The 25,243-nt window shown below is 44.1% G+C and overlaps 1 protein-coding gene across 10 annotated transcripts in view; it reads right to left on the reverse strand.

Annotated features, from left to right (window-relative positions):
• Positions 1 to 1,569: 1,569 nt before the first annotated feature.
• TRPM3 (transient receptor potential cation channel subfamily M member 3) overlaps positions 1,570 to 25,243 on the reverse strand; it is an 804,873-nt gene continuing 781,199 nt past the window's right edge. For 8 of the 10 annotated variants that reach the window (XM_019815754.2, XM_045042771.1, XM_003995389.6 and 5 more), the window contains 4 exons: positions 20,417 to 20,567; positions 20,092 to 20,291; positions 18,073 to 18,205; positions 1,570 to 9,979 (listed from right to left, as the gene is read on the reverse strand). In XM_019815754.2, coding sequence (XP_019671313.1) covers positions 8,527 to 9,979; positions 18,073 to 18,205; positions 20,092 to 20,291; positions 20,417 to 20,567 — 1,937 coding nt within the window. In that variant the 3' untranslated portion in view covers positions 1,570 to 8,526. The remainder of the gene's footprint in view (positions 9,980 to 18,072; positions 18,206 to 20,091; positions 20,292 to 20,416; positions 20,568 to 25,243) is intronic. The other 2 variants (XM_045042772.1, XM_045042773.1) reach the window with 1 other exon arrangement.

Here is a 25,243-nt window from a genome sequence, read left to right on the forward strand (position 1 = left end):
AAGCAACTGAATGGTAATTTCAAGACTGTGTATGATTACATTTCATTACAGCTAGATTCAAAGCTCCACAGGGGAAGGGATTTCACCCACTTTATTCACCTGGGCACACCAACTGGGACATAGTAGGTACTCAACGAGTATTATTTTTGAATAAAAGATTGCACGTATGTATGTTCTACAATTTCTCTTCTTTGTGGCAGAAGCTGCAACCAGAGTTACTTAATGGGGGTGGGATGGATCCCCTTTCCCCCATCCCTCAGCACTCTCAGAGCTAACCCAATTATAGATCATAATATGCTTTACAATGGGTCAGGAAAGCATGCCTGCCAGACCTTTAGTATGAAGACAAGTCTGTCATGTGTCTCTCATGCAGCCAGATTGCTACCCTCAAGCCTTTCCTACTTAGAGACGGTAGGGCTGCCACTGCTCTTTTACATCCTTTAAGATAGGGTCCAACACTCCAGCGCGCATGGGAGCTTTCCATGTTACTGAGGGAAGGGGACCAGATGTAAGGTGCAGAACAGAGTGCTGGGGACTGTGGTGTGTTGAGGAGTACATGCTCCTTTTATTCACTTATTTTTTAAGGTTCACTTATTTTGGAAAGAGAGAGAGAGAGAGAGAGAGAGAGAGAGAGAGATGGGGAGGGGGAGAGAGAGGGAGAGAGAATCCCAAGCAGGCTCCATGCTATCACTGCAAAGACTGATGTAGGACTTGAACTCATGAACTGTGAGATCATGACTTGAGCCAAAACAGGATGGTTAACTGACAGACCCACCCAGGTGCTCTGAGCACATGCTCCTTTTAAAGGGGCAGCCAATGCCTGGGTGGCTCAATCAGTTAAGTGTCTGACTCGATTTTGGCTCGGGTCATGATCTTGCAGTTTGTGAGTTCGGGCTCCACACTGACAAGGTGGAGCCTGCTTGGGATTCTCTTTCTCTCTCCCTCTGCCCCTCCCATGTGCTCTCACACGTTCTTCTTTCTCAAGACAAATAAATAAACTTAAAAAAAAAAATGAAGGGCCAGCCAAGATGCCATAAGTCAGGTGACTCTTTTCATGTGGGAACCCAGGTCTTGTTTTAGCAGATCTTCAGATTTTTCAAGGGAAGCCAGAAATATGAAATTAGATGTGAAATCTATCAATTTTTAAATGTTTCACATTTTTATTTTTATTTTTTTAAATGTTTATTTTTGAGAGAGAGCGAGCGAGCGAGCACAAGTGGGGGAGGGGCAGTGCATGAGGGAAACGCAGAATCCGCAGCAGGCTTCAGGCTCCCAGCTGTCAGCACAGAGCCCAGCGCGGGGTTTGAACCCATAGACCACGACATCATGACCTGAGCTGAAGTTGGACACTTAACCGACTGAGCCACCCAGGTGCCCAGAACGTTTTACATTTTTTTAAAAACACCTCTTCTCTGCTGGCTAGATATGACCCACAGACTACCAGTTTGCAACTTATGCTTTACAAGTAGCTTATGGGCCCTGGGCAATTATCTCCACGTACCCCACTGTTCTTGGCATGAAGATGGTGGAAATCAAGTGACGGCAAATAAATGCACAAGGAAGTCCAAGTCATGTTTTAAACTACTAAGTTTTTTTTTTTTTATTGCAAAACATTTGTTACAGAAATTTCAGAAAGTTTTTCCCATGGTATCTGCCAACTTCTGCTTCGAATTATGTATCTAAACAAACAAGCTCAAAGTGCATTGTGAATCCAATAATAGACCTTTAAAAAAGAACAATTCCTCTAAGGATTTATATATATTTATAATGTCGATAGATATGCAAACCGCTGTCTATCCATACACAAAGAAGGAAAAGATGTATATATATTTAACAAACCCAATTTCAAAATTGTTGTATTTATAGGAATTCATTTAAAAAGGATATTTGAAGAATTTCCCCCATTATAAACTATGGTTAGAATGTTTACAAATGAGAGCCTAAGTTCTAGATTATGAAATGATTATGAATACAGTATACTGCATGTACTGTTTTGCACAGCAGAAACAGCAATATAAACTCAAGTTAGACGCTGTAGTGACAGGAAGCAGATAAGCCTCGATACAATGCTACGGTACTCTTCTTCTGAATCTCCCTCACAAAGATCCTGCGTTTGGGTCCAGAAAGATGCAGCTAAGCAAATACACACACATACGTCATTCGGGAGAGCGGGAATAACCCTGAATAGGGTGAGTTCCTCTCCGCCCCTGCCTCAGTTCTCGCTGTATTTCTTGTATACACTAAGTCAGGATCAAGAATATGATCCTGGTTGGCCCTAAATCAGAGGTCCCAAACTAGTGCTGTTGGGACTGAATGCTGCTGGCAGACACATTTGTTTGGCTAGCAGAGTGTTTACAAGTCTGAATGTGAATGTTTTTGTAGCGGGACACGTGTTCTCTCATGCCCTACAAACCCCACTTCTTCCTGTTGTCTTTCAACATCCAACGGGCACATTTGCGTCCTGGCTCCAGCCCCTGCATATATTTGAGGTTGCAGCCCGCAGTCTAGATGCAGATGGCTGGTTCTGATGATCTGGGGGGAGCCGGGGTGAAGACAGGAGGGACTCTTTTTGGGATTCAGGCGGGCAAAGAACTGGAAGGGGCGGATTCAAACGCCAGCTGAGTCAGGGGCATGGGGGAGAGTACGGGGAGCAGCCTTGGTTAACGGGAAGATTAGGGCGGGACAAAGTCTGAAAGCTGGACTTTCTCCAAGTAGCCACTGTTTCAGCTTATTGTGCCTGGCTCCATGGGGTACTGAGGTACTAGGAGCAAGGGTCTGTTGGTCTGGCAAAAAAGCATGTTGTGCTGGGCGAAGAGAAAGGAAAGTTAAGGGGGTGACGAAGGATGCATATTCAGGCGTGAAGCTGAACTTCCCTCTGTAACCCAATGCTCTCAGCAGGCTGCCTGTCCCTGAGGAAGGCCTGGGTCAAGGTTGGTTTCGATGCTCTGCAGATAGCCCGTGGACTCGTGGCCACGTGTGCCCTTTTCGCTTTCCAGCTCACAAACATTGTGCAAATAGGCAAGGGCCTGGAGGCTTATGGGGACCCGCAGACAAGGTGAATTAGGGAAGGGAAAATTCACCTCACTCTGACTGCCATGTGGATTATGTGGCCACTGAAATCCTTCCTTAGACAACATGTAGAAATCGTCATGTTTTGATTTCATTAGCAGCGATCAGCGCAAGGAACTCAGAGAAAAGGTAACGCGGGGACCTTCTCAAGTGCGTTAAAAAAGAAAAGAAAAGAAAAATCATGTTTTCCTTAAATCAGAACCAAAGCCTCTTTGGCTGACCCCAATCTGGGAAAGAGAATGTTTGACATGTAAAAGGAAGCGAAAGCTTAGGCCAGTGCAGGCTGAGAGAAAAGTTTTCTCTACCCGTTTGAGGAACAGTCATTTATAAGACTGTGCAAACTGGCTCCTCTCTTTTCCAGATGTGGAATGGCTTCTGATAATGACATGGTGATTTCTTTAAAGGGCAAACTCTTCAGACTCACCTAGTTCTTGATCAGACACGGAGTCACCCACCCCTCGCTCTCCCCCCAGCCCAGGCTCATACACAGGTAAGAAAAGCCACCAAGTAGGAGGGAGGGCACCAGCATCACTGGACCACTCATTCACCATGACCTGTGGATTTCTGCATTGTCACCAATGGACTTCTCACTCTCACGTCTCATTTAACAATCTGTACCCAGTGGCCCTAAAGAATCAGAAACGGGTCTTTCCTATATCACAGATGCATCAACACCTGGACCGCTGTTGGCCAGCCATCTCTGGGTCCCCTAGCTATACACCCTGTGGTTAATACTTTCTTTCACATTATTTGTTCAGAGCTTAAAAAAAGATTTAAAAAAACCCCTTGGTTACTTTTTTGTTTTTAATTTTGAAAAATTGAACATAATCCCCAAACAGTGTAAGCAGCCCAACAGCGTGAGCAAGTTCCTAGCTGGTTTTTAAGTGCTACAGCAGGCAATAGTAAAATGTTAAGTGCCCTTAAAAAGTCAAAAGAAACGCATAAAGCAGTGCATGCATTTTGTTGCCACAAAATTAAGACTGGATTTGGGGGAGGGTTACTTCATTTCAGTTACATTGCTATTGTTAAAGAATAGTGAGTAATAATGCAATATCTAGAACATATATAACCACCTACACACTAGCATCACTTCATCTAGAAACAAACGTATCAGTGTTACTAAATGAACATATTTATAAAATACTGTACCCTGCTTCCACATGGGGTTAGCAGATGTAAACAAACAGCTAATTCAACTGGAGTTTAAAATATTATTTTAAGTTCATTTGTCATATAGTCTTTTGCATAACATGCCAGCTCATCTTTCGCAAAACACAATTCACCTACCAAGGCTCACAGGGCTGGTTAGAGGGTGTACATCAGCTTATACACGTATTTCCTAGTGGCCTACAGGATTGTGAAAAACAGAAAGCAGCTCAGGAACAAAAGTGCTCATTTTACGAGGAGGCTAAATAACATGGAATTGGGAACTTACTTAATCCCGGCAACATGTGCTTCTTTATTGAATGTTACAGATTTGTCAATGATTAGCAAAGCTGTCCTGTAACGTTCATTAATACAACCACATGCTACAACTATGCTGGGTTAAAAACATGGGTTACATATACATGTGCATGTGTTTTATAATACAGCATTGCCTGACACGTTGAATGGTACAGCCTATAGATACAGCATGATGGATGACTGGATAATATTGATTACCATTACAGAAGTTAAACAGCCCAAACATTCAGGAAGATTAGACTGTAGAGCCTCAGGAAGTAGAATAAATGTACTATCCAGTTATCTACCATAATATTATCTATAGAAACCGTCTTTTAGAGTACCTTAGAAACATTCAGAAGAAACACACTTTGTGTTTTTAGAAGTACAGTTTTCCCACTGGATTATTCATATATATATATATATATATTTCTTTTTTTTTCTTTTTTTAAAGGGGAAGGTTCAAAGTGCTAAATAGATATCCTAGACCTGGAAGCTTAGACTTAAAAAGAAATCCAGCTCCGTAAAGTGCTGCATTCTGCCTGCTAACACACACCTTCTGGCTTGGAGAAATATATAACGTAGCCATGACAATTGTGCCCAAGTTTTCCAGCTTCTCGTTCAAATCCATCAAGGAGGAAGTTTCTAACTATAAGCATGTGGGTCAGTCAGGGAATTTCCATGGCTATTTTCATAAAACAATTGTTTTTCAAATGGAACAAGCAATTTAGAACGAATCATTACATATAGTAGTATATAAAATTGGCACCTCAAAAGCAGAAATGAAGCCAGAGCTATTAATTCTGTGAGCTCTCTATGACTTTATTTATGTTCCTCAATGATGTGCTGCCCACAAGCTACTTAATTCACAGAGACAGGTAATTAACGTCCCCTTGATCGGGGACATGATGGGATAAATGATCTGAACACAAGCTGACTGTACAAGGCCACAGAATCGATGCCACATCGGTGTGCAGAGAACCCAGAAATGGGAAGAAATGGGTTGAAACAGGACACACATGTAGGCGCACAGGAAAGAAATGGCTCATGAGAATTGCACAGCTGAAGTTTAAAGATTGAAATTTGGCTTGTATATTTTGCACACTTCACAGAAGATGTAAGAACTTTATTTTCCTGCACAACAAAAGAACCAGGCAGTCACAAGGTCAGGACCGTTAAGTACTGTGCTTCCCAGGTCCTGTTCTGTTCTCTCCAGAAATCACGGTGAAGGGAAACACTTGTGCACATAATTTCTCTCCCTCACTTTCAGTCTGGTCCAGAATGGGGCCCTGGAGGTACAGTGATGTCCTGCTCTGTGGTCAAAGATTAATGGTTTCACCTCCTTCTTGGATTCCTCTACAGACTCTCTCGGAGAGCCTTCCAGCTTTTTAAAGTGTGCTCCATACTTAAAATCATCAAACGTTAGGATACAAGCATATCATGCTAGCAAAATAGAATCTAAGGGACGAAAAGAACGAAATCTTGGTTCAAACTCTGGTGTTGAGACTTAGCCTTCCTGAGAATCACAGAGAAATGGTCTCAAATGTAAAGTGCCTGTTACAACTATTGATTATGAGCAACCACGATTCCTCTTCCTCGTTATCACTCAAGATGGAACCAGGGGTCCGTGGGCCCTTGCAGGTTATATTGCAACTTTGCACCTATGTACATTCTTTTCTGGAGGGCCCAAAGATTTCACCAGATTCTCACTGAGATTCATGACTCAAGGTAGTTTAAGGGCAACTGATTTATTCTCAGACCAAATACATGTTTGCTGAAAGGGAAACAGCCAGTGTGGGGCTCAGTAAAAATGTAAGCCTTTCTAGAGCAATTGCATCCGAGGGAGGCTGGTTGCTTGTTTTCGATTCACCCACGTACCAAAGAGTGAAAAGGAATTATTTAATTCTTTGTATGTGGCCTCATAACTATTTCCATATCCAAAAGACTGGTTCAGAGGGTTAAAAAAATTTGAAGGCTAGAGGTTCTGTCCATGTGTTTACTTGATTTCACATAATGAGAAAATCTGGAGCTCATAACAACAACTAAACAGGAGAACCACATAGTGTTGGGGTGGGCCAGAACATTAGATCATTTTTCTTAAAGATTTTATTCTTTTTAAAAATCAGTGACACAAGTAGGAATCTGAAGATTTGAGGGTCAATATTTATTTATCTCCCTTCAAATCCAGATTCTGATCTAGTAGTAGCCTGTATTAAAGAGTCCGTAATACTATCCGGCTTAGAATTGCATGTCTAATTTGGGTTGTACTTGGCGTAATCACTTTGTGCAGAAGAAACCAGACTAAATAAGATGTCATCACAGCATGTGCTTCTGGACAGAAAAGCAGAGGGCGGGTCGCCAGTCATTTTGGCCAGTCTAGTTTGGTACAAGGAGGAACTAAGGTCATAGGGATTTAAAAAGTCATAATTTTAACACCTGTCAAAATCCAACATAATATAATGAACTCTTTCAGTGGAACTCTTGGATATTAAAAAATCCTGGTTATATCTCAAGGTGATAGAAAAGGTCCAAGCCTCTTAAGAAAGCTCTATATGCCTGTTTATATACTATATATAAACATGTCTGTGTAAATGCATATATATGTATATAAGCAGCATATACTATAGAAGTCTTTATGTGGTTTATTTGCTTTCCATTTTAGTCTATTGTATCATTTTTATAGCTCTGTATATAAGAAAAATATTCATGGTATGCCTGCAACTGATGACTTTGGGTTGATACCAGATTTGCAGTCAATTCTAAGGTTATTTATGATTTGAAACTTCCTTAAAAAGTACTTTGGAACATTTCCATAAAAAAGATACCAGCCCTTGGAAAATCTCCAATTAAATTTATGCTGAGCTCAGATTAAATGGCAAAACTCTAGGTATGAAAATATCCACATGTGATCAGGTCTTCATATACAAAATGGTCATGTGATGAGTAGTGTGAAGAATTTCCAGGTACATCTTGGAGATGTTCAGAAGACATGGCAGAGTCATGCAAATGATGACAGCCACACAGCAGCATGGCACATGACACTAATGGCGAGAATACAACAGTATACCATATGGCAATTTTAGGTGAGTTCTGCCCACTATTTTTGTTTTCCTTTGAGTTCACTATCACATATTCAGTGAGTGGCTTCCTTGACGATGGGTGAGGTACAAAATAAATTAAAAAATATAAAGTTATTTAATTACATTCATCCTGAGCTTGCTTGACTATACTCGAATGCCCACTGCATATAATAAACCACTTGACACTTGTGTTTAGCCTCAATTCTTCTTTCATTTCGATTGCAATACAAAAAGGCATTTCTTTTCCCTTTATTTTCTTCAAAAAAGATAAACAGTTGTGGCACCAGAAGTGAATATATAAGAGACAGGCGAACTATGACTGTTACCTTGTGTTTTCTTTATAATGATCAATTACAGAAGTGTTGGCATGAGAAGGAGTTGGGACGTTAGGTAGAACTGCTTGCTGCCGGCTTATACTGAATAAAAAGGATGCTCTTCATCAGTCACCAGTGATGGAGCCAATGTGAAAAGAAAACAGAATTGAAGTTTAGAATATCTCATTTGTATGCTGGCTACTTTATTTTATCTTAGTTTGCAACTTAGCCCTGTATCCTAAAACTCTTGATCATGGTCAGAATCGGAAAGATGCCTCCTGGCATGGAGAATGCTTGAAGCCCCTTCATTCCCAGAGCTCATGGCTTTCAGAAGTGACTACTGACACACATTCATCTCAACCCTGCTCCTCCCTCTGTCCCCTCCCTGCCCATCAATTGGGAGCATGACTTAAAGCCCCTGTGTTTGGCGCTGGGCCAGACCAAAGGCTTTCTCGATCGGTGGCCCCGAAGTCACCTTTGAGTTAACACCTCCCGAGGCATTGCTTGTTTCGCTCAGCTAAGAATAAAGCAGGGATGTGTCAAGGAAGGGGAACAGGTAGAGTTCGGGGAGGATTTTAGGGCTGGATTCTTGAGCCTCCTGCAATGCGTATTAGGAAGGTTTAGTTGTGCTTGCTTTCAAAGCTGTGGAAGGCGGACGTTCTGGACAGTCTCCTCATGGACAGGCTGTCCCCTCGTCCCTCCGGCTTGGAGGACTTACTCCTCTGGAAGGGATTGCGCAGGCTTGCTGTGTTCCGCTGCCTGTCGAGTTTGTCACTGATGGAGAAGCTCTTCCTGGTGTGTGCATATGGCGCGCTTGGCTCCTCTGCCGAGTAGCTGTTGGCACGCTCTATCTTGGGAACTGTGATGTTATTGGACACGGTTCTGTCTGAGTTATCACCCTCCTGGGAAGGTATCGCGATGGTGGCTCTCCGGCCTCTGGCCTCGTTCTCCTCACTGTCAGAGCTGGGGTGGCTCAGTTCTGCTTCTCGCTCAGGATGGCAGCAAGATGAATCCTCTACTTTGCCTCCAAGACCTCCGGGGAAGGTGGCCCTGTCAGCAATCGCTTGAGGGGCATTGACACATCTTGTGTCAATACAGTCTGTAATACTTGTGTATTCTGCTGTTTTCATGGGTACCCCGAAGTTGGCATAATAGCTCCTCGAAGGAGAAAACATAAAGCTATGAGATTTCACCATGGGGGCCTCTTCTAGAAGAAAGGGTGTGGTGGCTATGTAGCGGCTACTTTTGGAACGCTCGATGCTCTGGTACATTGGAGGGTCAGTGTCCCAGGGGTTTTGGCATTCTGGGAGGTGGGTATAGTCTGAAGAAAAAGATCTAGTGTCCATGGAGGTGATGTCCTCGAAATCAATGCTCCGGCTCGGAGGTCTGTCTGTGGGTGCAAGGGTTGCATAGGCACTGGTTGAAGGAGCCGTGGAAGGTGCCGTAGCCGAAAAGCTTGGCTCGCCTAGCCCGAGGATGTTCATGGAATTGTCCAGAGGGTCTATATCACAGTGTAGTTCATCCATGGCAGAGACATAGATGTCTATACACGAGGACGGTCTTCTGGAGTCTGGAACAATGGCCAAGGTGTTTGCAGGGGCTGCAGGAGCTTTGGGTTCTTTTGCTACAGAGTGGGAACTAGTAGCCCGGTGGAGGCTCAGGGACCTTTCTTTAAAAAGACTTTCCAACTTTTCTATACCACCTTTGTCTTTCATATTGACTGAATAGAAAGAATGGCTTCGCATACGGGGCATTAGGGTTGGAGAAGTTGGGGACATGGTCTCCTCACCTGCAGGGTCTATACTCTCTTGGAGCTTGAAGGTATTTCCTTCCTGGCTGTTGAAGCTGCTTTGGCGCACGATGTAGGCGGCATCCGTACAGTCCGACGAGGTCCGGGAGCGGATTTTGTTGGACTCAGCCCGCTCCAGACCTGTCAGGCGCTCCAGGGCCGTGGCCATGCGCCCAATGAGGTCCTCGAGCTGCGCCAGCCGGATGTCCACGGTCTGGAGTGAGGCCTTCATGCAGTGCTCTCTCTCGTTGACTTCCTCCAGCCGCATGGACATGTTCTCCACCCTGGGCAAGAAACAGAATGAGGGTCACTCAAGGCCAGGTTCCTCTCTAGAGAATCTAAATCTTTTTGAGCTGGAAGAGGCTTTAGAGATGATCTAAGCTAGTGGTATTTATCTAGCAAACCCCTTTTCCCTCAGTAAAATTTAACGCACGATCCCAATAAACACCAAAGCTGAGCAGTTCTTATTGGAGTGGAATGGGGCCAAAGCGCCTCATGACTTAGTTGTGACTTGGGGCAGGGTTTAATAACCTAAGCAAGGCTTACGGCGTTGGCTTAGTCAGCACCGAAATGAGAATGGTGCGTCTTGATGACTTTGTTCAGAACCGTGCAATACGGTTTGAGAATGCAGCTATTCTCATTGTAGAGCATGCCTAAGGCTTATAGCATGGACTGGGATTATTTTTATTTTGCATTATGAACGATTTTTAACATTTATTTATTTTTCAGAGAGAGAGAGAGAAAGAGAGCACGAGCGGGGGAAGGGCAGAGAGAGGGAGGGAGACCCAATCTGAAGCAGGCTCCAGGCTCTGAGCTGTCAGCACAGAGCCTGACATGGGGCTCGAACCCACAAACTGAGATCATGACCTGAGCCAAAGTCGGACGCTTAACTGACTGAACCACCCAGGCGTCCCTTATTTTGCATTTATACGATAATCTATTCTTGTTGCTGTTCACAATAATCTTTTCAAAATTTAGGGCCTCCATAGGAATTGATACGGTCCTGTCACTGAGGCACCTGGCGTTGATCTAACCCAATCCTTTCTTTAATAAAGGGAAAGCAAACATCAAGAAATTTAACCAAGATTATGTAATTTGTAGTAAACCTGGAGCATCTATCTGTAAGTCAATTACCCAACTCCTCTCTCTCTCTCTCCGTGTCTCTCTGGATAGCTGATCATAGATACCTTATATTACAGTTATTTCTAGATGTCTTGACCTTCCCCACTGGAAATTCCTAAGGGCATGAACTGTCTCATATTCCTTTTTCCATTCCTGGGCTGCCAGGTGTCAATAAAGGTTCACTGAGTCAATCATGGTTATGAACTTGATTTCGTTTGTTTAATAGGCTGCCTGGACATTTTTTTACAAAGACAGAGGCCACGTATTTAAAATAAAATTGTGCCACATTTTTCTGGGATTGATGGGAAAAGGGAAAACCAGAGCCAAGCTTTGGTTTGAACTCCAACTTTCACTTGTAAATGCCCAAAGGCAAAACTTTCGGAGACTCGAAATGAGATCCACTCACAACTTTTCTGGAGAGGATAAAGATAAAGATACTTTTCCAAAACTCCCAATGTGCACATTAAACCACGCGACCGCTGACCCTTAAAGAAACATGTCTGCATGTATAAGATGTGCTTTACAGACAATGGTGGCAATTGGAGCTGGGTCCCCCCAGCTGTTGTGATGGTGGCGAAGGGGGATGGGGATGATAGCAGGGGTGGCATGTTAATAGTAGTGACACCTCAATCAGAGAAGAATACATTTCAGTGCCATGAGGTACAAGAGGCACGGGGCTTCCCTTTCTGAGGATCTGTGGGCTTGCAAAACCAACCAACCAACGAACCAGCCAAACAAACAAACAAACAAAACCCTCTTCTGGCCAGAGTGGGGGTGTGTGTGATTCTCCTGCCTTGGGTCACATCTCTGCCTCTTTCAGCAACAGCTCGCCCCACTCCAACTCACCTCACCCATTCTGCTCTCTTATCTTTCAGGTTGCCTTCACCCAGCCCAAGGCTCTGGACTGCCCTCCTGAGCCCTGCTTTAGAGACATCCTCCTGATGCTCCATACCCAACCCAGCACTTCCTGGGGCCCAGGAACAGTCTGCCACCATGCCCAGGTGTCTGCCTTAAAAGACTCGAAAATCTAGCGATTGTGAAGCTGGCAAACTCAATGCTAATCTCTCAGTTAACACGGCTGATTCAGAAGGAAACTACCACTTTACCCTGTATCACTTCATTTTGTGATATAAACACAGCTTGAGAAACAAACTTACTTACAATAACAAGTTTGTGTGTCTTATAGACTTCCAATTCACTTGGTCACCATCTAGCCTATGCAGTTTGGTTTTGCAAGTACTGCGATTTCCTGTTTTGCAATGCAATAAGCTTTGAGCGAGTGGATAAAATACTTCCTCATTAAAGTCAGGAGCAGGAGACATGCACTTTTTTGGTAGAACGGGACTTTCCATTTTGGATACTCTAGGTACTGGAGTGTTTTAGTGTTGGCAGAGTAACAAAAGACAGGACCGTTTCCCTCCTCCTCTTTGTTTCCCTGGAGCCTGGTGTATACAACAAGGCGAGTATGGAAAGAGATAAAGATGCTCTTTTAGCCTAACTGCTTGGGATCACTGGGCTGAGCCCTGTGAAGGGTCTCCCTGCCCTGTGGGGAGATCCCTCCCTGTATCCCACCTCTCTTCAGCCCGAGGATCCAACACTGCAGAGAGAAGTATCAGATAAGAGGCAGAGCTAAGGCACCATGAAGCAATGGAAGAGTCAGGAGCTGGCTGTGGACAGTAAACCGGACACAGAAACTAAGGAGCCCAAGGGGATGGGAAGAAGAGAGGTGGTAGGAGGAAGGGGGAAGAAGGCAAGCAGAGAGGTGCCTGGGGGAACCTCGAGAGTCAAGAAAAAGAAGCATGGCCCCAGGAATGGAATAGTTGGAGGTAGTGAGGAAGACAGCTACAACAGGGCCAAGGAGCTATTCTTCACCAAAGTTCTCCTTGGTAGGCTCTCCTGTGGGCTCTGAGGTGTTTTGGAATGTAGTACTTGGTGGGGTGGGGTGGGGAGAATGGACGGTTTCATCCATTTTCTTCCAGATTTCTAGATGTGTTTAACCACGTAACTGTATGATCATTTAAGTCATGAATATAACTGTAGGGGTGGAGTGTAGGAGTTATAAAAGAATAAAAAATCTTAGAGTTAAACTCCTATATGTTTGTTCCATAAACAGAGTGCTTCCCTTAATCTTAAAAAACAAAATTTTTTTTTTTTGAAAAGCAATTGTAAATGGGTGTGCATCACAGATATAAATACGTTTGAGGACCAAGCCAAGAGTTTTGGGTCATGATTGTAGTCATTAGTTGCTGACCCTGGTCAAACCACTCAGGAGAGAAAAAGGAGGTAACAATGGTAAGAATTTATGGATCAAAGGAACGCTTAAGACAGACACAGGAAGTGATGGAGCAAGAGAAAAAAGTTGGGGAAGGAAGATGCTGTGTGGGGAGAACACTTTATTTTTCTTTCCTTCTTTTGCATCGCTGGGCCTCTCATGGCTTCTTCAGAGTAACTTGGGAGGCAAGCACATTAGCAACACGATGTGGTCCTGGAAAGATGTGAGGTCACTCCTGCCTCTGGATGCCCAAGAAAGTGACAGCCAGGATCCCACCAGAGGAAATTCCTAACTCGATAGGTTGGGGGAAATCCCAGCTAAGAGGACAACTAGCCTCTAACGACCAGTATGATGAAGAAAAGAAAGGACATTCCAAAGAAGATCCTAATGGCGCAGAAAATTTCAGCCTCAATACTCAATTTCTTAAGAACTGTTATTTTCTACAAATTCATTTTCTTTCCTGATAACCTCAAAATGTGGCTAAAGGAAAAGTAGTGAAAGGAAAAAAGAGGCTTGGCAGGCCATGCCTGTTTTAAATCTCAAATATTCCCTGGAGAGCTAGCAGCAAGATGGCTATAGGATGGAGGGCAAAAGCAATCCCATTATCACACGAACCAATCACAGGGCCTCTTGTCGGGGAAAGGGCAGACTTGTACAGGGTTTCAAATGCAAGGGGATGACACAGAACAGATAAAGTGAACTCTTGCTTATCCACAGACTGACATCTAATTTGTGACTTATTTAAGTCTTTTAGAGTCACCTCCCCTTCCCTTTGGTCCAATTATCCTTCTCATCATCCTGGGAAGAAAAAAGGGGAGAAATTGAAATCCAGCTCAATCATGGAGATACCAAAGATCAGCACTGGAAAAAGATAGGGCTGGGAGGTGAGTGAGGCTCATCTTTTTTGGCTTACCCTGTTTTTTGATTATTCATATATCCTAAGTTATTCTTGTCTTCCTTTGTTATGAAAATCAGAAGTGGAATACACTATTCATAGTCACATGACTATTCCTGTTTTTGGATCTAGGCGAAGTGACGAAAGGGCGCAAACCCTTTGGTTGGGGAAAGATAAGGTTAGATAAATGACACCAGTGACCATGTATATTCTAGTTTGCTTCAACTGTTACTGGAGAGAAATTCAAATGCAACTTCTTCTGACGAGTGGAACTTGAGGGAGGGGAGGAAGGCGTTGGGGAGGATGATCTGGAAGCTGGAAGTCAGGGGTCGGAGAACTCAATGCGTATGGCATTGTATGAGGACAGAAGCTGGGACTCAGTGGCAGCAGAGAGCATGCCCAGTCCAGGGCATTCAGCATGGATTTTCACAATCGCTGTAAGCCTTACCCAACAACCCTCTGCGTGCAGGTGTGTCCAAGTCACCAGTTTGCAAGCCCTGCTTTAAATGAGTGAAAGGAACCAGAAAAAAAAAAAAAAAAGCTCCAGCTGTGATCACCAGAAAACGTGGGTAACTCTTAAGAACCAAGGGGAAATTAACAAGAAAAGTCAGGAGACTGGAGATAGGAAAATGTTTTTCTGATATTAAAAGTTCCCAAAGTCTAGGAATTATGAAAGCTTGACATAAATTCTAGGCAGTACTTATGGAATAGCTCAGGAGTATGTAATTAAGCAGATGTTTTGAGTACTTTGAAAAGATAGGGCTCATTTACAGGAGACTTTATGGGCTCAATATTAATCTTGTCTTCATAATCTAGACCAATACAGTAACACAGATGCATAATGTTAGTGATGGGGTATGTTGTGATTTTAGCAGGGAGGTTGACATGCTGAGCTGACTGGAGAAATTTGGGTACCTGGCTGGTTTTTAACCAAACGAAAGATGGGTCAATATTGTGAAACACGGTATTTTTGGAGTCTTGGTTCTTTCTGTCTTGGTTTACCTGATGTGTGCTGGCCGGCATCTGATGAGCTATACTGAAGGCATAGCAAGTACACTTCTCAAGCCAACAATGAGATAAAATGAATAGAATTATATATATATTACGTGTATATACATGTATATACATGTGTATATATTATATATATAATACATATATATGGAAAAACAAGGTTTTTTTTTTTTCAGGAATCAGTTCCTATGAGGCGTTAATTTTCAGAATCGGTTCCCGTAAAGGTGTTAATGATCTCCTGAATATTGTGTTGCTCTCTTTAGATACCATTTGGGTACGAAAATATGACTTCAGAATGATGCATTTAAATTGACAATTATGGAAGGATCTCTGTATTTCTAAAAAAAATTCATGCAAGTAAAACTTATATAAGTAAGTTATAGTTTACAGGCAGTGGCAGGGTGAGTGGTATGGGGCTCAGAACATGAAGAAACCCTTTCCCCAAGTCTTTGATCCCAGCAGAACCAGCTCTGAGTTTTTCTGATTTCAAATCTCTGTATTGGGGCTGTCGAACATAACAGGAGAATTATATAATATCCTATATAGTTAACAGAATGTATGTAGTTAATTTATATAAATTAAACATATGTACCTATCTGAATGTGTGTATATTATCTTTTTATTTTTATCTATTATCTATAGAAAATAGATAATAAATTATCTATAATTTATTATCTATTATCTATCTATTGAATGTAAATAGGACAGGAGATTTCACCTGCCACTCCACTCAGAAAGGATATGTCCCAGGAAACGTGTGAGACAGGTAATATGGATCTTCTATTTCCTTGGTTGATATCTGTTCTCTCATGCACTTTGTAGTGTTTCTGTTGTGCTGAGCACAATTCTAGTGTTAAAGATTTATTCTCCGGTACACTTACAAATGCAAAACAGCCACTGCCACCACCACCACCACCAAAAACCAAACCCCAAACCAACACAGACAGAAGCAACAGAAGGAGAATGAGGCCTGGGCTTAGATTCACTTCTCTGGCACCAGGGCTTGGTCATGAGGTTGTCCTTGTCCTCCAGGCCCCCCCTTATTCCAGAAGGCCAGCTAATGCCTAAGACACAGGGAGGGGGTACCTATGATCTGTCCTGGATTTCTGGGGATCGCTCACTTCGGTCATCGTCCTTGAGGGCTGGGCTTTGAAGCCACTCAGAGAGGAACAGGGTCTTGGGGAAGGAGTCTTCTGGAAATGCTTATAGCTGTGGGGTGAGGGGCTCAGGTGAAGGTGCTGTATAGTTCCTTCCTATTTTCATTGAAAAGGAATTGGTGACATGGTTCCCAACATGTTCACATGTGCTGGTGTCTGTACCCCTCATTCTAGTTCCCCAGAGAGGCAAAAGCTTCCTTGCATCTTAACCCTCCTTCCTCCTACCTTTCTGTGCCCCCAGGTCTGTGGCTTTTTGAGTTCAAAAAGCATTTCAAAATCTCCTCTACATACGCTTTGGAAATATGTTTGAGTAATGGGGAACGTGTCCCCAAGGCACAATTTTCTGGAAACCACATGGCTATATGTCCATCAATAAAGTGTTTTCAAGGCCTTTGAATGGCAGAGATTTCTAGATTTGCAGGTCCTTCCTCTGTTGCCAGCATATCACTTCACATCATATCATCACAAAATGCTCTATTTTGCAATGACAGATGAGCATAAAATATGCGCATAGCTTTAAGCTTTGTTAATATTGGCTGAGTACCAATGGATACAATCACTCAGTGGCATGTGTATATATACCTACTTAGGTAGACTGCATTCTTTAAAGACATGAAGAGCCAGAAACAGAAAAATGCCACTTATGTAATTTCCACAGAGCCACTAGAGAGTGTATGAAGTGGGTAAGCAGACAGAATGTCATTTCTCTAAAACTTGAGGTCACTGACTCATATCTTAGAAGTTTGAATCATATCAACTAAAATCATCAATATATTATGCCCTTTCCCACTATTTATAATAGTTGCATCTTCATATTTCAATGCTTACAATCTAAAGTTACACCATACTTCATAACAGTCTGCATGTTCTTTATAACAGTGGCTCCCAAATCTGTATTTTTAAGTTTATTTACTGAGAGAGAGAGAGAGAGAGAGAGAGAGAGTGAGAAAGAGAGAGAGAATGAGCAGGGGAGGGGGAGAGAGAGGAGAAAGAGAATCCCAAGCAGGCCCCATGCTGTCAGTGTGGAGCTCGATGTGGGGCTTCATCTCACAAACCATGAGATCATGACCTGAGCTGAAAATCAAGAGTCAGATGCTTCACCAACTGAGTCACCCAGGTGCCCATCCCAAATTCTGGGTTTTGAACGTGCTAGCCCAGAATGAAGTTTTTATTAGTCCACAGCAAAATGAGAAAAAGAAGGAACTATAAATTCATTTGCATGAAGCTAGGTTTATTAAACTTCACGGACTCTCCTCTTTGTATTTGGGGATTTTTTTTTCTTTATAGTCTTACTGGTCCACAAAACTGGCCAATGAGATCTAAAAGTATATCACCCCTGGGTAGAAGAATCTGCTTTCACTCCTTTGCTTTTATCTTGTTCTATAAAAAGAATAAAACAAAAATAATTCTGAAAAAAAAAAAAGAAACCCTCATCCATTATTGTAACTAATTGTCAGATCTTTCATTGCCGTTGATTCAGAAGGTGCCGAATACCCATATGTGCCAGATGCCAGGACTGTTCTCCTTCTCCCCCAAAGATGCCCACTGATCTACATGAAACATCAACCTGCTGGAAGCCCTCGAGTTGGGCTGGGTCTCACTTGGTTTGCATCTGGGCTGGAACGTTCCAATTCCTGGTCTGAGCCAACAAGCCCTGCCCTGTCCTAGCCTCAACAATCTCATCTTCAGGAGGGCGGGTGCTACTGCCTCCTGAGGAAGTCCAGGAAGGGTCTGGAAGTCTGGAAGTTTGCTCTGTAGTTGCTTCTGACAATGTCCCACCCTCTCATAAGCTTGATGATTTCTTGGACAAGACAAATAAACACAAAGGGGTCTGTTTTGGGGTCTGGGCAAGCAAACACAGTGGATAAGTTACAGCATGACACAAAGCATTCCCAAGAGGCATGTGCCCATGGAACAGACCTTTCTGAAGTCACGCGTATCCTCTCATCATTGGACGAGTTGAATCGATCATCCTTTTCTCTGAAATACTCCTCTATGCACTGCTCTTCGAAATCATGTACTTTCTTGAGCTCATCATCAGTTATGAACAGTTCTGTGGAAAAAAGTGACAACAGGAAGGATCAGCAATGACATCTAATCTGCAGGCCTAATGACTACTCTTCGTTTCATCAAGGTTAAGAAAAGGAGCCTAGATTCTTCACTAATTTGGCTAAAGCCAAATCCAATCGGGCAACTCGTATCATTGTCCTGTTTCTGTGCGTTAGAGTCACGATGGAGCCCTAAAGTTCACCTGGGTATATCTGGTTTACTGCCGTGGCTGGTTAGAATTATACCCATTGTGAGGTTCAGAAAGTAGCTAAATCAAAGAAAATGGAGCTATGCAGGGAATGGAGGTTACTTACAAGTTCAGTTACTGGTCTGAGGAGTGTGGCAGACAACGAATGTTCACTGGTCTTACTACAAGCCCATGGCAACCCCATTCCCTCTTTCCATTTGCCCACAACCAAGGCTGGAAAGCCAAACCCATACATTTCTCTGCTGCAGGGAGGGGTGGTGGATTGGGAAGAGGTTCTGCTTTCCTGAGAAACTTTTCAGGTGTAGCTCCTTCTTTCTACATTTTCTCACCTTCCCTCCTCTTCCTGCCTTGAACATGAATGTAATGCCTGGAAGTACAGCAGCTATTCTGTAACCATGAGATAAGACAGGGCAAGAAGGAGTTGCTGAACTTAAAAAATAAGACTTGGGGTCTTTGACTTCAGGGAGCTATTGCTGAGTGATGGGCTATTACCTCTTCACTTTGAGTTATGTCAGATAAATAAAGCTTTATTGATTTGTGTTGTTAGCCTGGTTCTCTGTTAATATCAGGTAGGCTGATTCATAACTGATAGAGCTGTAGAAAGAGCCCAGCAGAAATTTGAACTTTTTCCCTCTAAGCTTTCTATGTGCCTATATTTGTGTTTCTGGTGGAAATAGTGAATTCTGGAATTTTCACTTCCCTTCAACTCTGTAATTTTAATGTCTAGAAAGGAGTTGGGCATTATTTTGTCAGAGAAGTTGTTAAAAGCTCCAGACTTAGAGAGAGTCAGTTGATGAGGTGGCTTTGGTTTAAACTTTAGAGCACTAACTAGTGTCACTGAGAGGTAATTCCTGGGTCACAATCCTAGAGGCTCTGGCTCAGTAGATTTAGTATAGGTAGTCTAATTGACACACTTTGAGAAACCACAGAAACTTGCTTGAATGGGGCTGGATTCCCAATAGTAATTAACTCTGGGTCGTACTAAGGGGGCATTTAGGAAATCTCCAGGAGCTATTATATTCAATGTACGGAGGCCAGAAGTGCTAAATTTTCTGCCATGTGTGGGACAATCCCATACACTGAAGAATTATTCTGCCCCAAAGCCAACAGAACCTCCTTCTAGAAACACTGGGTAGTAGGTGGATGGTGAGGGGTTTTCTGTTATTCCTTTGACTAATAGAAAGCAGAGCAAACGGCCATAACCTCTAAGGCCTGGGGAATGTTTAAGCCCTGAAAAAAAAAAAAGATAGGTCCAGAAATGATAAGGAAAAAAATCAGACTTAGTCAACTACAACCCAACTGAACCCATGTAATGATTCTTACATTATACATAATGTAGCATTGGGAGCATATCACTATGGTGCATATATTTTGTGGTGGGACCTCTGGCCAGTAAGGAGCTTAGAATCTATGGAGGTGCTAGAACAGCCCTGCCAGAGACTGGTTTTGTTCACTAAGAAAGATGGGAGGCTAAGATTGCTCCATTTCAGCCTCTAGTGTCCTCACACAGCACTGTTTCCCATAGAAACAGACCCTCCCACGCCTTCCCAAGTGTTCAGAGCTGCCCACAGTCTGCTGGACGCAGAAGGAACCAGGTGGGCACATGGTCCTACATGACTGTCTGTAGGATATAGTAGGAGTTCCTGCTTTGAGGCTGCCCAGGGCTGTCCCCCGAAGCTTACTCAAGCCATAGTCCCTCTCATCTGGGTCGCTCTCGTGTTTTCTCCATCGGCAACACAGGTGCTGGAATATCATGGTCATGTGGCTAAAGATGATCAGAGGTGGGGGCAGAACCGGCCTCTCATGGAAGGTCATGATGAGCTGATACCTCTGAAACTTCCACACTTGGTTGGATATTGACTTCACCTCAAAAAATGTATTGCTGAAATAGAGATGTGAGAGAATCAAGAGAGAAACCCCACTCCTTTCTGAAGCCCCAGCGCCTGCCCCCCCCCACCCCCCTGCTTCTCCCTCTACCCCACATCCTCTAGGGAAGGACCCACTTACTTAAAGACGGCAATGAGCAGGTTGACCAGCAGGATGTTCGCCACTAACAGGTAGCAGGCCATGATGGCCGGTACAATCCAGGCTCCTGTCTTGCAGGGAGGCAGCTGGATTATTTTGCCATCCTCCCGTGTCTCATTCTGTCCACAGGGAGCTAAGGAAAGCAGCACAGGCAAGAAATGAGAAGCCGTGGCTATGTGATTTAAAAAAAAAAAAAGACTGATTTGAATGAGAGAAGTTTTTTTGTTTTTGTTTTTTTTTTTTAGATGGAGGAAAAATACAGCCATCTCAAAACAAACAGAAAAAAAATAAAAGAACTCTAAAAAAGCCAAAAGAGAGAAATGAAAGCGTGGTGAATATCTCAAGGGATACCAGACGGGAGCTGCTTCTGCCATCTCTCAAGTTGTCACGGGACCTGAAAGAGGTGACGCACCCCTGCTCGCCCACTCTGGCCCTTGCCCCCGACGGACACTTAGTAAAGGGCACTTGCTGTCGTGAGGAAGCCTGGGGAGGGCTTTTCTGGGGACTGGCTGGGGGGTGCAGAGTCTCACTGCCCCATCAAGTTACTTCCAAAATGTGCTGTGCAGTCTGCCGCCTACAGCTGTAACAGCAGCAGCAGAGGGGTTATTGATTGGGAATTAACACACGGGTGGCAGTTAATCGCTGCAGGCAACAACTCTGGGGCTCTGAGCTAAGGATCTGCAGTCTCAGTGTGGTAGGAATAAAACAGGGCAGAGACGTGGGAAGTATTTCCTGGGCTGGTCGCTCAGTGCTCCTGATGGATGGTATTTCACCCAGGGTGGGGGTGGGGGGGCTGATGACAGGTGATGGGCCGGGACTCTGGAGCTCTTAGCTCCCTGCTTTCTTCCAGGAGCATTTCCTTTCCAAAAATGTGCTTTTCAAGGCCCAGGGCACAGAACCCAACTGCACTGAATAAATGGGCAAATGGAAAAAAAAGTTCTGGAGTTAGGGGTGATGGGGAAGGTGACGTGTGGGATTGGATGAGCGTGAGTAACGTGCAAATGAAGCCTGCTTGGGGTTTCCAGGTAAATTCAGGGGAAAAGCAAATCCCTGACAGAGCGCCTTAGTCCTGCACAGACAACATGGCCTGGGAGTGAGACCATGCCCTTAGGTGCCAAGGGGTAGGGGAGGTCCCCCTCCCTCTTTAGCTGCCATATGTTGGCTTTAGAACAGGGTCTATCTGGGGGCGCCTGGGTGGCTTAGTCAGTTAAGCATCAGACTGTTGATTTCAACTCAGGTCATGATCTCACGGTTCATGAGATCAAGCCCTGATTCCGGCTCTGAGCTGACAGGAGGGAGCCTGCTTGGGATTCTCTCTCTCTCTCCTCTCTCTCTCTCTCTCTCTCTTTCTCTCCTCTCTCTCTCTTCTCTGTCCCTCCTGTACACATGCACTCTTTCTCTGTCTTGAAATAAATAAATAAACATTTAAAAAAAAGAACACAGTCTATTTGTAAAGAGGGGCAGTGCGTGCAGTAGTCTCCGTTGCCACAGGCAGCTTCTGAAGATCTGCCAGGAAGGTTTGCAAAGTTGACCCAGAATCTCAGCTGGAGTATCTGGCAAGGGGAGTCCTTTCCCTTCTCAAGAGCTACCGTTGCTACACTGTGTGCTCCATAGTGGTTCTCAACCCTGGCTGCACAGAGGAGCTTTAAAATATGCCAGTGCCCTGCTCCACCCCAGACACTTGAATCTGAATCTCCGAGGGGGGGGGGGTCCAGGTGTTGATATTTCTTATAAAGTTTCCCAGGAAATTCTCCAGTGCCCCTAAAGTGAGTCCAATGAGCTAGAATTAGGCTGGAAAGATTATATGATTTTTGACATGCCATCAAGTCCAAAATGCATGCTCTTAGCCTAAGAGGGTTTTAATAATGTTGAGACACCAAGACCCTGTTTTTAGGGCTGGAAAAGATGGCCAAAGTGCTTCATTCAGATCTGCCTGCAAGGTGATCGTGTGTGGGAGTCAGGTGTGTTCAAACAGCCGGCATCGTTATTATTATTGGTAGTTGTGGCACTAACCACCCAAGAGAGCCCTGCAGAAGGTCCTGTTCATTTACTCCCTTGGGAGGAGAACCCAGTGATGGAGGCACCCACTGGCTCCACGATGAAGTCCAAATTCTGAGAGTGGCTGGCCCAGGGTCATCTCTTGCCACTTCCCGCCCTTCCCTCACAGCACAAACTGGCATGAGTCTCTTGCAGTTCCTAGAAATGTCATGCTCTCCCTTGCTGTCAGCCATGCTTCTTTTGCTTCCAGAAGGCCCCTCTGAAACCTCCCTCTCTGTCCCAAGCTCCACCTGGGTGAATCCTGTTTGGTTTTCAATGTTCACTTGGCCTTCTGGAGCCCACCCCAGCTCACTTTCTGCCCCCTTTCCAGCCAGGACTGGGGTAGGTATTGACAGGGACTCTGCCTGGCCAAACTCCACTCAGGCTGGTCTGGGCTCTTCGTCAGCTAGCCCCCGACCTCTGTACCTTCCAGGATTGTCTCTTCATTGCCACTTTCAGCAAGAATCCCGCTGAGTCAGTTTCAGCCAGAATTCCCACCCCTCAATATCTCATAACCATCACTCTCTGATGAGTTTTCTCATCCTCCACCATCCCCCAGCTGATGTCTTGACCACCTAGCAGCCCGGTATGGCCAGAACCCCCTTAGCCTGGTATTTCCTGTTCGTGATTTTCCATCTTCTGACCCACACCCTGCTCCCAGCTATAGATTTCTAGTCTCCCTTGCTGCATTCAGAGTTGGGCACGATCTCTTTCCTATCACAAAACTGCATCGTAGTAGCCCATCACTCCCTCGAATAAAGTCTTTCTTGCTATCTTCCTCAGGAAACGCTGACCCTAGTTCTTCATCTGGGATCCTCCAAAGTGAAGGGCGGTAGAGACCGGGGATATACGCGCGGGGAAGAGCACAGCGTGTGTCAGCCTCAGTGCTGGGCGCTTCACATCGGCCACTGCATTTAAGCTTCCCCGCAGCTCTGTAAGAAATGTATTCCCTTGCCTTCATGGTTGGGAAAACATGTGCCAAGGGGTGACATACCTTACCCAAGATCAAATAGCTAACAAGCCATAATACCAGAACCCTTCAAACATTCATCCAAAAAATAGTGACTTCTTGTTACATGCCAGTGGACCTGCTACAGGAGACGCAGTTACGGATGAAGCAGAAGTGAGTCTTCTCTCCGACCGCAGAGCCTGTATGGACTCTGATGGATCTCATGTGGCCTTTCCAATGTAGTAATGCATAATGATAAGAGCGACCACCTATTACATGCTTAAATATAAGGCCCTGGGGCACCTGGGTGGCTCAGTTGGTTAAGCGTCTGACTCTTGATATGGGCTCAGGTCACGATCTCACAGTTTGTGAGATCGAGTCCTGCATAGGGCTCTTTGCTGGTGCTCAGTGCCTGCTTGGGATTCTCTCTCTGTTCCTCCCCTGCTTACTGGCTCTCTCTCTCAAAATTAAAAAAAAAAAAGGCCCTGTGCTATGAACTTTACTTATATTGCCTTATTTTAATATTGACAATATCTTGACACAGTAGATATTCTTATCCCCATTTTACAGAACTGAGGTTCAGAAAGCTTTAGTACCTCCATCAGGATCTCAAAGACAGAACAGTCAGGAGGTCCATGAAAGCCTTCTTACTACAAAGTTTCCTCTGTGCCTCTGAAGAAAGAGCCAACACAAGGTTGAGGGGAATCTTTCATTTATGAGCAAATGTAGGGGCAAGCTGATAGGCATCTGAATTTTTCTTGTTTCCATCAACGTGAATAACGGCTTGAGCTGTTCAGATGAGGTAACAAATGTACAGAACACTAAAATTCAGAATGTGGAGAAAGAGATTTGATCCATACTATGGGTATCAGGTGTAGGCACCCATGTCACAGAGAGTAAGATGCATGCCCTTTTGATTTCCTCCTATAATATATGGGGAAGAGAAACATCTTTTTAAAGGCACATAACACCTTTTCCCCAAAGAGTAAGAGAAATTTAAAATGAAACACTAGGCAGTGTTTGATATAATCAGCATCTTCCTTAAAAATATGTTGAAGAAGAATATTTCTTGAAGATTGTCCCTTCCCCTCCTGTCTGAAGAAGCGTCTCAAAAGCTTATTCCAGATCATAGGCAATGGAATAAAGAGCTTAGCTGAGTATATGACTACATTTATCCTATTTTTTTTTAAAGCAAGGATTTTCAACTAAAAATCCATTTTGAAAAGATAACAGGACAAAGAGGATTTCTCCACCTTCTTTTGAAAATCCATATAGTTTGCCGGAGGATTTAGAATTCCATTAGCACAGCCCCTGTGGCTTACTCCAAGAATGAACTAGATTTAGATGGCTGTGCTCTTGGCCTTTTCTGACACAACGGGGGTTGTTTTGTTTTGTTTTGTTTTGTTTTGTTTTGTTTCGGAAGGACAACTGGAGATGCCTCCCTTCCCTTCGTATGGCTACATCTTTCTAGAAGCTTCCTGATCTAAAAGTCTTTGACGGTGGTGGAGGCAGGCAGAGGTTTTCTTCATGGGAGTGTGAGGCACTTTCCATGCCTGTCAGTAGGCTACCATCTATGTCTTCCAGAAGCGGAGGACCGCAAGAAAACCAAGGAAGCTCCAGCATTGTGGCATCCAAATACCATCCTCCAGCTCTGCCCTTTACTTCTTTTGTGGTTCATTTCTTTTCCTTCCCCCTAACCCAGCTGGTAGGTAAGAGGCAAAGCAGTAGTGACCAGGCACCAAGGCCCCCACCGGGGAGAAGGGAGAGGCCTCAGCTCCTCCATCTGTGAAAGGAGGGACCAGGACCACTGATATTCCCTACAG

Source organism: Felis catus, chromosome D4 (genome assembly GCF_018350175.1).
Source record: "Felis catus isolate Fca126 chromosome D4, F.catus_Fca126_mat1.0, whole genome shotgun sequence".
NCBI lineage: Eukaryota > Metazoa > Chordata > Mammalia > Carnivora > Felidae > Felis > Felis catus.